The sequence below is a fragment of the Saccopteryx bilineata genome, chromosome 2 (genome assembly GCF_036850765.1).
Source record: "Saccopteryx bilineata isolate mSacBil1 chromosome 2, mSacBil1_pri_phased_curated, whole genome shotgun sequence".
Classification (NCBI taxonomy): Eukaryota; Metazoa; Chordata; class Mammalia; order Chiroptera; family Emballonuridae; genus Saccopteryx; species Saccopteryx bilineata.
In genome coordinates this window covers 192,958,315-192,971,627 of record NC_089491.1, presented here as the reverse complement: position 1 = coordinate 192,971,627, position 13,313 = coordinate 192,958,315, and the positions used below count along the sequence as shown (strand labels likewise).

The 13,313-nt window shown below is 43.2% G+C and overlaps 1 protein-coding gene across 3 annotated transcripts in view; it reads left to right on the top strand.

Annotated features, from left to right (window-relative positions):
- Nucleotides 1-10,992, top strand: part of MICU2 (mitochondrial calcium uptake 2) — a 113,960-nt gene extending 102,968 nt beyond the window's left edge. For 2 of the 3 annotated variants that reach the window (XM_066259022.1, XM_066259021.1), the window contains 4 exons: nucleotides 1,339-1,510; nucleotides 6,644-6,752; nucleotides 7,174-7,331; nucleotides 10,722-10,992. In XM_066259022.1, the coding sequence (XP_066115119.1) occupies nucleotides 1,339-1,510; nucleotides 6,644-6,752; nucleotides 7,174-7,331; nucleotides 10,722-10,826 (544 nt within the window). In that variant the 3' untranslated portion in view covers nucleotides 10,827-10,992. The remainder of the gene's footprint in view (nucleotides 1-1,338; nucleotides 1,511-6,643; nucleotides 6,753-7,173; nucleotides 7,332-10,721) is intronic. The other variant, XM_066259023.1, reaches the window with a different exon arrangement.
- Nucleotides 10,993-13,313: the final 2,321 nt, after the last annotated feature.

Here is a 13,313-nt window from a genome sequence, read left to right as displayed (position 1 = left end):
ACTATGAGATGTTTCATGCTCCTCTCCCCCTTCTTCTATCTCTGTCTCTTTCTGACTCCTCTCTTTAAAATCAATAAAAAAAAGAGAGAATAAAAAATCTACAGCACGTTAAAGCTCATGTAGATAGTAACGTTTCTACATGATTTAGGTTATAAATAAACCAGGTGCACATTTCTCAGGAAGCTATAGATGACAGTTTGATCAAAGTGCTTTTTATAAAAAGAGAACATTAACTCACATAAGCATGTGTTACTGTCCAAAAGATTATAAGCACTTTCTGGTAAATCTGGGATTTTGGTGCAAAGGCATTAATTACATTGATGAACTTTGGTATTTGATAAATATGAGGAACCATTAACTATGGTTAACATTCTAAAAAGAGTATTCCAGCCTGACCGGGCGGTGGCGCAGTGGATAGAGCGTCAGACTGGGATGCGGAAGACCCAGGTTCGAGACCCCGAGATCGCCAGCTTGAGCGAGGGCTCATCTGGTTTGAGCAACCAGCTTGAGCCCAAGGTCACTGTCTCGAGCAAGGGGTTACTCGGTCAAGGCACGTATGATAAGGCAATCAGTGAACAATTAAGCTGTTGCAATGCGCAACGAAAAACTAATGATTGATGCTTCTCATCTCTCCGTTCCTGTCTGTCTGTCCCTGTCTATCCCTCTCTCTGACTTTCTCTCTGTGTCTCTGTAAAAAATAAAATAAAATAAAAATAAAAAGAGTATTCCAGCCTGACCTGTGGTAGCACAGTGGATAAAGCTTCAACCTGGAACACTGAGGTAGCTGGTTCAAAACTCTGAAATTGCTCTCTCAAGGCACATAATAGAAGCAACTATGACTTGATGCTTTCTGCTCCTTCCCCCACTTCTCTTTCTCGTCTCTCTCTCAAGTCAATAAATCTTTTTTTTAATGTTTTACTATTTTTTTTAATATTTCCATTGATTTGAGAGAGACACATCAACTTGCTGTCCCATTTAGTTGTTACATTTAGTTATACATGCATTGATTGCTTCCCTGACTGATTCCCTGGGAATCAAACTTGCAACCTCAGTGTACCAGGATGACACTTTATCTGCTGAGCCACCTAGCCAGGGCTAATTTTTTAAGTCTAGATTTGTCAGAATATATGTTGCCAACTGGAATGTTTACAAACAAACTGAGCGTAGGGACTGAGACTGGAGCAGGTGCTGGACTTCCCTCGGTGCCCCTCCCCCCTGCTCCCATGGTCCTCTGCACAGCGCCATGCTCCACACTGCTTGTGGTGGTCCTGCAGTCCCATCTGTGATGTTGCAGTTGGAGGCCACTGGCTGTTCTGTCAACTCTGCTTTAACATTTAGGTTTATGGAGAATCTACAGACAGAGGTACAAGAAATGGAGTTCCTTCAGTTCTCTAAAGGCTTGAGTTTCATGAGAAAAGAAGACTTTGCAGAGTGGCTCCTTTATTTCACTAACACTGAAAATAAAGACCTTTATTGGAAAAATGTGAGAGAGAAGCTGTCAGCGGGTGAGGTTGGTATGCCTTTTTGTTATGTTTGTGATGAACATGAAATAATCAGTTAGACATAGATATGCAATTAAATAAGTGACTTTCAAATTAACCAAGCCTCAGCTGCTCTCTGACATTTCAATATAAAATCAAAGTGAGGATTTTTTTTTCACATACGACTTTCTTACTAATGAGCTGTCAACTAAGCTGGAATCCAGGTAGCAGCCCTGAGTCTGGCATTCCCAGTAAAGTCGGGAATAAAACAGGAATGTCGGCCCTGGCCGGTTGGCTCAGCGGTAGAGCGTCGGCCTGGCGTGCGGGGGACCCGGGTTCGATTCCCGGCCAGGGCACATAGGAGAAGCGCCCATTTGCTTCTCCACTCCCCCCCTCCTTCCTCTCTGTTTCTCTTTTCCCCTCCCGCAACCAAGGCTCCATTGGAGCAAAGATGGCCCGGGCACTGGGGATGGCTCCTTGGCCTCTGCCCCAGGCGCTAGAGTGGCTCTGGTCGCGGCAGAGCGACACCCCGGAGGGGCAGAGCATCGCCCCCTGGTGGGCGTGCCGGGTGGATCCCGGTCGGGCGCATGCGGGAGTCTGTCTGACTGTCTCTTCCCGTTTCCAGCTTCAAAAAATACAAAAAAAAAACAAAACAGGAATGTCTACTGTCACTATTGTCACTCTCTGGTGTGCTGAAATCTTAGCAGTGCAAATTAACAAGACAAAAGAGAGTAAAAATGTGAAAGGAGGCAACAGTTGTCTTTGTTTGCAGGTGATGTGATTATATGCTTTGAGAACCACAGAGAATGAAATAGTTTAAAAACCATTAGAAACAATAAATATTAAATAAAATGTCTGTTACAGTACAAGTACAGGGTATAGCAAAAATAGGTTTACAGTTGTGAACCCAGTTTATTGTGTTATTAGTTACTGTATTATTTTCCACACAAGCAACTGTAAACCTACTTTGGCCCCACCCTGTGTATCAGAAGTAGCCATCCTAAGAATTCCAGGTCAGAAAAGGTAATAGCATGTATGTGTGTATGTGTATGAAATGCATGAAATGATGATTGCCAAACTACTACTAAAGATTAATGTACAGGCCCTGGCCAGTTGGCTCAGCGGTAGAGCGTCGGCCTGGCGTGCGGGGGACCCGGGTTCGATTCCCGGCCAGGGCACATAGGAGAAGCGCCCATTTGCTTCTCCACTCCCCCCCTCCTTCCTCTCTGTCTCTCTCTTCCCCTCCCGCAGCCAAGGCTCCATTGGAGCAAAGATGACCTGGGCGCTGAGGATGGCTCCTTGGCCTCTGCCCCAGGCGCTAGAGTGGCTCTGGTTGCGGCAGAGCGTCGCCCCTGGTGGGCATGCCGGGTGGATCCCGGTCGGGCACATGCGGGAGTCTGTCTGACTGTCTCTCCCCGTTTCCAGCTTCAGAAAAAGAAAAAAAAAAAAAGATTAATGTACAGTGGTGAGCCTGGCCTGTGGTGGCACAGTGGATAAAGCATCGACCTGGAATGCTGAGGTCGCTAGTTCGAAACCCTGGGCTTGCCTGTTCAAGGCACATATGGGAGTTGACGCTTCCTGTTCCTTCCCTCTTTCTATCTTACCCCCCCAAATGAATAAATAAAATAAAGTAAAAAATTAATGTACAGTGGTGAGATTTCAATGGATTTTTACTTTATGTATGTTTTGTTGTTGTTTTAAGACTTTATTCATTTTAGAGAGGAGAGAGAGAAGGAGAAGGAGAAGGCAGGGAGAAAACAGGAAGCATCAACTCCCATATGTGCCTTGACCAGGCAAGCCCAGGGTTTTGAACCAGCGACCTCAGCATTCCAGGTCAACGCTTTATTCACTGCGCCACCACGGGCCAGGCCTACTTTATGTATTGTTTTTACTATATTGTTCCAAAAGTTTTTTTGAAATGGGCGTATACTTTTACATCATTATAAAGCTATTTTTAAAGTGAGGAAAAAGATAAAATATAATGGCCTGACCAGGCAATGGTGCAATGGATAGGATGTTGGACTGGGACGTGGAAGACCCAGGTTCAAAACCCCGAGGTTGCCGACTTGAATGTGGGCTCACCTGGCTTGAGCGCAGGCTCACCAGCTTGAGCACAAGGTCACTGGCTTGAGCATGGGATCATAAACATGACCCCATGGTCTCAGGCTTGAGCCCAAAGGTCGCTGGCTTGAAGCCCAAGGTCGCTGGATTAAGCTCAAGATCACTGGCTTGAGCAAGGGGTCACTTGGTCTGCTGTAGCCCCCCGGTCAAGGCACATATGAGAAAGCAATCAGTGAACAACTAAGGAGCCACAATGAAGAATTGATGCTTCTCATCTCTCTCCCTTCCTGTCTATCTGTTCCTATCTGTCCCTTTCTCTGACTCTGTCTCTGTCAAAAAAAAAAAAGGATAGCCTGACCAGGCAGTGGCACAGTGGATAGAGCACTGGACTGGGATGCAGAAGACCCAGGTTCGAGACCCCGAGGTCACCAGCTTGAGCGCAGACTCATGTGGTTTGAGCAAAAGCTCCAGCTTGAGCCCAAGGTCACTGGCTCGAGCAAGGGGTTACTCGATCTGCTGAAGGCCCACAGTCAAGGCACATATGAGAAAGCAATCAATGAACAACTAAGGTGTCACAATGTGCAACGAAAACTAATGATTGATGCTTCTCATCTCTCCGTTCCTGTCTATCTGTCCCTGTCTATCCCTCTCTTTCTCTCTCTCTCTCTTTAAAAAAAAAAAGGATAAAATATAATGAAGGACCCATTTATAATTGCAATAGAAATATGTAACAATTATACATTAACTAGAAATATGTGATAAAAAACTTTAAAGTTATGGATAGGAAAGCAAGCCACAGCATTATAAATACAGTAATTCTCCCTTAAATTAGTGTATAAATAGGACAGCAGTCCCAGTCAAAACACCCTGTTGGCTGCAGTTGCAAACTAACCCCCAAATGACACAAGAAATGCTTCATTCTCAGCATGCCACATCTCTGTTGTGGGAGGTAGGAGACTGCCCACATGGCACTCAGGGATTCACACTTTCTGAGTCTCTTGCCATCTTGGATTTCCACGATCTGGAAAAACACCATTCTCAGAGGCTGGAGTAGGAAAAGAGAGGAGTGAGTCATGTTCTGGCAATCAAACGTTTTGTCCTAGAAGCACAACGACCCCTGGCTACTGGCCAGACTGACCACATGATCTGACCTACCTGCATAGAAGCTCAGAAGTGAGACTCTTGTATTCAGGAATCAGAGAACCAGCCACTAGTGAACACTGTGGGTTTCTGGAAAATATCATAAAGTTTATATAGAAAGAATGCTGAGGAGACAGGGAGGATGTAGGAAGTCTTTGTACCTTCCTCTCGATTTTGCTGTCAACCTACAACTGCTCTTTAAAAAAAAATGGGTCTTTAAAAAAAAAAGAAAGCCAAGGTACTAAAATGGATCAACCATTGGTAACTAAAACAGTTATAATGAGCTTGACAGATCTATCAATTGAACAGAATATAAAGTCTAGAGGTAGACAGACCCAAATACATATGGATATTTAATATATGTAAACTCATATTACCAATTAATTGGGTAAAAGAAGAATTATTAATAAATGGCATTGGGGCCCTGGCTGGTTGGCTCAGCAGTAGAGCGTCGGCTGGCATGTGGAAGTCCCAGGTTCGATTCCCAGTCAGGACACACAGGAGAAATACCCATCTGCTTCTCTACCCTTCCCACTCTCCTTTCTATCTCTCTTCCCCTCCCATAGCCAAGTCTCCATTGGACCAGAGTTGGCCTGGGCGCTGAGGACGGCTCCATAGCCTCCGCCTCAGTCACTAGAATGGCTCCAGTTGCAGCGGAGCAATGCCCCAGATAGGCAGAGTATCGCTCCCTAGTGGGCATGCCTGGTGGATCTCTGTTGGGTGCACGCAGGAGTCTGTCTGCCTCCCTGCTTCTAACTTTGGAAAAATTAAATGAAAGAAAGAAAGGAGGGAGGGAGGGAGGGAGGGAGGGAGGGAGGGAGGGAGGGAGGGCGGGCATTGGGACAGTCCACTGGCCACCTCAGAGAGAACATTAAGGTTAAGTCTCCCTCTCTCACTACTCTAAAATAAATTCCAGAGGAATCAAAGAATTAAATGTTAAAGATTAAAAGGAAACTGAATAAGATTAGAAGACAACTTGGAAACAATCATCTCAGAGTGGTGTATACTTACCTTTCTAAGTAAAATCCAGAAGGTTGTATGGAAAAGTTTATGAAATTACTACCTAAAATTAAGTCTGTTGACTCCCTTCATTCCCCTCAAAATTATAACCAAAGTCAAAATAAAATGTGACAAAATTATGGGAAATATTGGCATCACCAATGTCTTTAATTTATAATGAGGTCTTAAGCCTGACCAGGCAGTGGCACAGTGGATAGAGTGTCAGACTGGTACACAGAGGACCCAGATTTGAAACCCTGAGGTTGTGGGCATGAGCGTGGGCTCACCTGGCTTGAAGACCATGGTCGCTGACTTGAGCTCAAGGTCATTGGCTTGAGCAAGGGATTACTCACTATGCTGTAGCTCCCCAGTCAAAGCACATATGAGAAAGCAGTCAATGAACAACTAAGAAGCTACAACGAAGAATTGATGCTTCTCATCTCTCTCCCTTCCTGTCTACCCCTAACTATCCCACTCTCTATCTGTTTCTCTGTCTTTGTCACAAAAATATGGAAATAAATGTAAAAATCAAGAACTTTAAAGGGTCTGGCATTTTATTCTATTTAATATATACCATTATATATTAAATGGAGTCTGGTGAGGCTTCTTCTTTCCACATGCTGAGTGAGGGTGAGGGCCCCATCCTCAGGACCTCCGCTCTCCAAGTACAGACACACTGGGGTTCTACAGCACGGGAATGCTAATGAGACAGGACAGTCCATAGTACAGGGCCACCCCCACTTTGGGCTGCACAGTCACACCAGTGCCTTCCCAGTTACTCTCAGGGGCTTTCCTAATCTCTAAAATCTGTAAGGTCATTATTTTGTATCTCAAACTTTTTAATAGACTTGCTTAGGAAGAGAGGTCTTTATGAACTTTATGATGGAAAAGGGGACTCAAACTTATTTCATTAGGTTATTTAACATAATTATTAAATTGTAATAAATATTTTTTTTTATTAGAGCATTAGTTTGGATGAGTTCAAGTCATTTTGTCATTTTACAACCCACCTGGAAGACTTCGCTATTGCCATGCAGATGTTCAATTTAGCTCATCGCCCTGTCAGACTAGGTAAGTTCTATGAGTCAGTTAATATTTAGCATTTCTTCAATGAGATGATACTGACCAAGGAGCCAGTTATCAAATAAAGCAAGTGATGGGCCCTTTACTTAATTCTGCATAGTCAGTCTGGATTCACAGCCCCAACACTCACATTTACAGTTACTCTGTTTGCTTTGACTTCTCATTCTCTGAGAGGGGAGAACTGGCCACACAGGCTGCCCTGGAGCCCGGCGCGCCTGCTGTCAGCCCCACAGCCCTTCCCAGCCAGAGCTGTGATCTGAGTGCATTCCTGATATGTGTTTGTTTTTATCTACTTCCCGTACAATAAATATTTAGATTTCATTTTACTTCTTAAATTATGAAAAATTACCTTAATTCCACTTAGACTATCTCACATGTGGATGAGTTGTTTTATGGGTTTTTTTTTTAGCGGAGTTTAAAAGAGCTGTGAAGGTGGCTACAGGACAGGAGCTCTCAAACAATATTTTGGACACCGTCTTCAAGATCTTTGATTTGGATGGTGATGAATGTCTTAGCCATGGGGAGTTCCTTGGAGTGTTAAAAAACAGGATGCATCGAGGTTTATGGGTAACAGATTTTGAGTTTTTAAATAACTGCATGTTTACATGTAATTAAGTTGATAGTGTTAGACCTAGAATTTGAGGAAATGCATTGGCCTTTTTTTTTTCCTTAAGAGAGAGACAGGAAGGAAGAGAGAAAGGGAGGAGAGAAATGAGAAATATCAACTTCTAATTGCAGCACTTTAGTTGTTCATTGATTGCTTCTCATATCTGCCTTGACCGGGGGGCTCCAGGCAAGCCAGTGACCCCTTGTTCAGGCTAGCACCCTTACGATCAGGTTGATGATCCCACTCAAGCCAGCAACCTCACACTTAAGCTGACAACTTCAGTCTCAAACCTGGGACCTCAGTGTTCCAGGTCAACACTCTATCCACTGAGCCACCACTGGTCACGTGGAAGTACATAGTCGTAAGTGGAGTTTTCATCATTTATAAAGAGATATCTCCTACATATGGGATCTAATTTAGGGGGGTTTATGCCTTTTTTTATTTTTATTTTTTTTAGTTTGAATCTGATCAGAAACCAGTATTGAGAAATCATAGCCTGGACTTTACTTTGGGGTTTGCAGTTAGACACACCTTGATTCAAATCCTAGCTCTATCACCTATGAACTGCCAAATCTTACAAAACCACATAATTTTTCTGAGCCTCAGATTCCTCATCTGTACAATGAAGAAACTAATGGAATGTACCAGAAAGAATTATTATGAGAATTATATGTAAAATATTTAGAGGCCCTGGGTGGTTGGCTCAGTGGTAGAGTGTCAGCCCGGCATGTGGATGTCCTGGGTTTGATTCCCGGTCAGAGTACACAGGAGAAGCACCCATCTGCTTCTCTACCCCTCCTTCTCTCACTTCCCTCACTCGCTCCCCCCCCCCCCCTCTCTCTCTCTCTTCTTCTCCCCTCCTGCAGCTATGGCTCTATTAGAGTGAGTTGGTCCCGGGCACTGAGGATGGCTCCATGGTCTCTGCCTCAGGTGCTAAAAAATGGCTCCGGTTGCAGCAGAGCAAGGACCCCAGATGGGCAGAGCATTGCCCCCTAGCAGGCTTGCCAGGTGGATCCTGGTTAGTACACATGCAAGAGTCTGTCTCTGCATCCCCTCCTCTCACTAAAATAAAATAAATAAATAAATAAAATACTTAAGAGTAATGACTGAGATACTTGTAGCTGTTAACTATTATCATTATTCATTCAAATTTACATATTCATCTAAAACTGAGACCGATCAAACCCAGAATTTAATTCAGTTGAGAACCTGTACAAGTCCTCTCAGGTAGACAGTGTGCAGGTTGGAAGTCCAGGTCCAGGCTGAAAGTCCAGGTCCAGATAGGACCACATGATAAGTAGGCAATCAGGCCAGAAGAGAAAATGTGGTGTATTCACAAACACACACCTATTCACTACTTAGAAAAGCACATTTATCTCCCGCCAGAAACATTAGTTATGGAAAATGAACAAATAGGATTTCTGTTAGCAAACATGTTTTACAAGCTTTGTAGCCATCTAACACCTCATAGTTAATAACCATGTTTCTGGAGATTAAACCAACCTTTACAGTTAACAATTTAATATACCAGGAGCCGCTTCCATTTCTCAGAAAGTGTTGAAGAGCTATAACTAGGCTATAGAAAAGGAAGCTACACATATTCTAAATTATTAGACTTCTGCTGCCATTTGGTGAGACTCCAGCAATGCTGTGCTCCTGTGCTCACCAGGGTCCCAGTGCTGTCTAGCTCTCACTTTCTCATTTACTTGAAAGGCATGACAAATTCACAAAACACTTAGGTGAATTATATTATTTCTTCTTAACACTTCTCATCAAACATATTGTGGTTTTTTTGAGCCAATGTTAAATAAAAATTTTACAATTTTTATTCCATATAGCTAAATAAAATTCACCAGGGATGGCCCTGGAAGGTTTGCTCAGTGAGTAGAGCATCAGCCCAGCATGCTGATGTCCCAAGTTCAATCCCTGGTCAAGGCACACATGAGAAGCAACTATCTACTTCTCTTACCCTCTCTCTCTGTTTTCTCTCTCTTCCCATTTCACAGCTAGTGGCTCTGTTGGTTCAAGTGTTGTCCCTGGGCACTGAGGATAGTTCGGTTGATTTGAGCATCAGCCCCAGACGGGATCGCTGGGTGGATCCCAGTCGGGGCACATGAGGGAGTCTGTCTATCTCCCCTCCTCACATTTAAAATAAATGTTCAACAGGGAAGAAGAAATATAATTAAATGTTATAAAAGGAAACCATTATTAAATAATCACATTTTAAAATTCTAATATAGCCTGACCAGGTGGTGGCGCAATGGATAGAGCGTCGGATTGGGATGCTGCAGACCCAGGTTCGAGACACCAAGGTAGCTGCTTGAGTGCAGGCTCATCTGGTTTGAGCAAAGCTCACCAGCTTGGATCCAAGGTCGCTGACTCGAGCAAGGGGTTACTAGATCTGCTGAAGGCCCACAGTCAAGGCACATATGAGAAAGCAATCAATGAACAACTAAAGTGTCACAATGCGCAACAAAAAACTAATAATTGATGCTTCTCATCTCTCCATTCCTGTCTATCTGTCCCTGTCTATCCCTCTCTCTGACTCTCTCTCTGTCTCTGTAAAAAAAAAAAAAAAAAAAACTAAACTAAAATCAATATATAGCCTGACCAGGCAGCGGCGCAGTGGATAGAGCATCAGCCTGGGATGCAGAGGATCCAGATTCAAAACCCGAAGTCGCTGGCTTGAGTGCGCACTCACCGGCTTGACCCCGTGGTTGCCTGCTTGAGCCCAAGGTCACTGGCTTAAGCAAGGGGTTACTGGCTCAGGTGGAGCCCCCTCGTCAAGGCACATATGAGACACAATCAATGAACAACTAAGGTGCCTCCACAAAGAATTGATGGTTCTCATCTCTCTCCCTTCTTGCCTGTCTGTCCCTATCTGTCTCTCTCTCTTGCTCGCTAAAATAAAAATTAAAAATAAAAGTAAAATCAATATATAAAACATCAAACTCTTCCATTTCTTTTTTTTTTTCTTAACTTACTGATTTTAGCAAACAAAAGAGACAGGAACATCAATCTATTCCTGTATGTGCCCTGATCAGGGGTCAAACCCATGACATCTGTGCTTCTAGACGATGCAACCAGCTGAGCTAGCAGGCAAGGACCATACTCTTCCATTTAATGACAGAGGAATCTCTGATCACATATGGTCAGCCTCCACTCCTTGGTTCCCCTGCAGATAGTCTTACATCAGATTCAATTTTATCTTGTATCCTTACTGTACAGTTCTGTTGCAATCACCTTTTATGTGTTTTGGAGGACCATGGGAAATAAACAGTAACAATCACACAGAAATCATGTTTAACCTTAAAGAGAATGACCTCTTAATTTCTATTTTTGCTTAACAGGTACCACAACAACTAAGTGTTCATGAATACTGGAAATGTGTGAAAAAAGAAAGCATTAAAGGAGTCAAAGAAGTCTGGAAACAAGCTGGAAAAGGTCTTTTTTAGGAAAAGATCCTGTGGGAATTTTGCCCCAAATATGAAAAGCTGGGTATATTTTTTTAAGTACCAGATGCTTATCTTCTTAAGTCTTCTCTGATTTCCTTTGTAACATAATGACACCTTGTTTTTGGTTTCTGATTCAGTAATGTCTTAATAAAATTTCATTAATGAACTTAGTATAAAAAGAAAGTCTACTTTTACAAAAACAAACTGGATTCTGTGAGAAGGCCCAGGATTGAAGTAATGCTTTGTGCTTTGATAAAATGGAAAACTTAGTTATTCACTGACTTCTTAGACACAGTAACATAGTAAGCTCACTGGAAGGGTCAACAAGAACTTAGAAAAGAGTATGTGACAATACAAGGCCATTATCAATTCTTCCAGCCTTGATGTTCCCAGCAGAGCAAATGAAGTTACTACTTCAGCTCTTCTTGTGGGTGTCCTGTATCACATGAACTTCCTGTACATTTTTCTTTCGTGAATCATTGTCTTTAAAATAACATGCATATTTCAGTGTTGGGCCTGGAAACAAAATTAATTATTTATACAAACACAAATTACTGAGGTGTGTTTCCTTTTATATATATTGTTTGAAAACCACATTGTTTTTCAGTGTGGATACTATCACCCCTTGCCACCCTCATTAGCAGTCAATATGGATTTTTGTGACTCACCAAGGAAAGGCGAGGAGTGAGCAGATGAGTCTAAGTGGCAAAGGAAAAGCATTTGCTCATGAAGTAACCGGAGAAATGCAAATTAAAACAAGATACCAATCTCCCTAGGTTAGTTTGGCAAACAATAGAAACCTGATAATACTGAATGTTCAAGAGGACACAGAGAGATGTGATCCCATGTGCATTGCTGGTTAGTTAACGATCTGGCCATCTTTAGTGAAATCAAGTCCGTGTTCACCCAATGACTCAAAAATCTCGCGCTGGGATCGATGTCCCCAGAGAAGCAATCACAAATCTCCATGAGGGCATGCACAAAGACCCTAGCACTTAGTGATATAAATGTATACTGCAAATTCTAGGGCAACCAGTACAAAGCTAGTAAGTTTAGCTTACTTTCGAAGGCTATCATATACGAACCCTTACCATGGTCTCAAGGTCTGCACCTGCCCCTGATTTCCCAACCTTAACCTCCTAAACCTCTCCTCTTGCTTAGCCACCATGGCCAACCTGTTTTTCTTGGAGCCCCCATGAGCTCAAGAGGTTTCCCCTTCCTTGCCATTCACTTGGCCTTTAATATTGTGACCATGGGTCTTCCATAGGATTCACTCTGCCATGTAATCAGGCTCTCTGCTCAGTCACCCTTATTAAAGACACCATCACAGACTGGTCCATCCACCTGTGAGCTCCACTCTCCACCCTCTTACTCTGTCATTCTCCGTGAACTTTATCATCCCCTAACTGTGTGTGTGTGTACACATACTTACATACATACATATACACACACACACACACACACACACATATATATATATTGCTTTTAAGGCTTTATCAAAGAACTTTAAATAAGACCAAAATAAGTAAAACAAAACACCATTTATGTTGATTCTCCAAATTAATGTAGACACTCAATATTCCCAATACAAATTCCCATGAGGGATTGGTAGAACAGTGGTAAGCGTCACTGCCTTCCAATTAAAAATTCCCAATAAGCCTGACCAGGCGGTGGTGCAGTGGATAGAGCATCAGACTGGGACGCACAGGACTCAAGTTCGAAACCCTGAGGTCACCAGCTTGAGCACAGGCTCATCCGGCTTGAGTGCGGGCTTACCAGCTTGAGTGCGGGATCATAGACATGACCTTAAGGTTGCTGACTTGAGCCCAAGGTCGCTGGCTTGAGCAAGGGGTCACTTGCTTTGCTGTAACCCCCACTCCCATTAAGGCACATAAGAGAAAGCAATCAATGAACAACTAAGGAGCTGCAATGAAGAATTGATGTTTCTCATCTCTCTCCCTTCCTGTCTGTACCTCTCTCTGTCTCTGTCACACACACCAAAAAAAGTTATTTTAGTGGGTTTTTTGAAAAACAATTCTCAAAAAATATATTGAGCCTGACCAGTGGTGGTGCACTGGCTAAAGCAGGGGTCCCCAAACTTTTTACACAGGGGGCCAATTCACTGTCCCTCAAACCGTTGGAGGACCGGACTATAAAAAAAACTATGAACAAATCCCTATGCACACTGCACATATCTTATTTTAAAGTAAAAAAACAAAACGGGAACAAATACAATATTTAAAATAAAGAACAAGTAAATTTAAATCAACAAACGGACCAGTATTTCAATGGGAACTATGCTCCTCACTGACCACCAATGAAAGAGGTGCCCCTTCTGGAAGTGCGGCAGGGGCCGGATCAATGGCCTCAGGGGGCCACATGCTGCCTGTGGGCTGTAGTTTGGGGACCCCTGGGCTAAAGCATTGACCCAGAATCCTGAGGTCACCAGTTTGAAGCCCCAAGGTCACCGGCTCTGAGCCTGGGCTT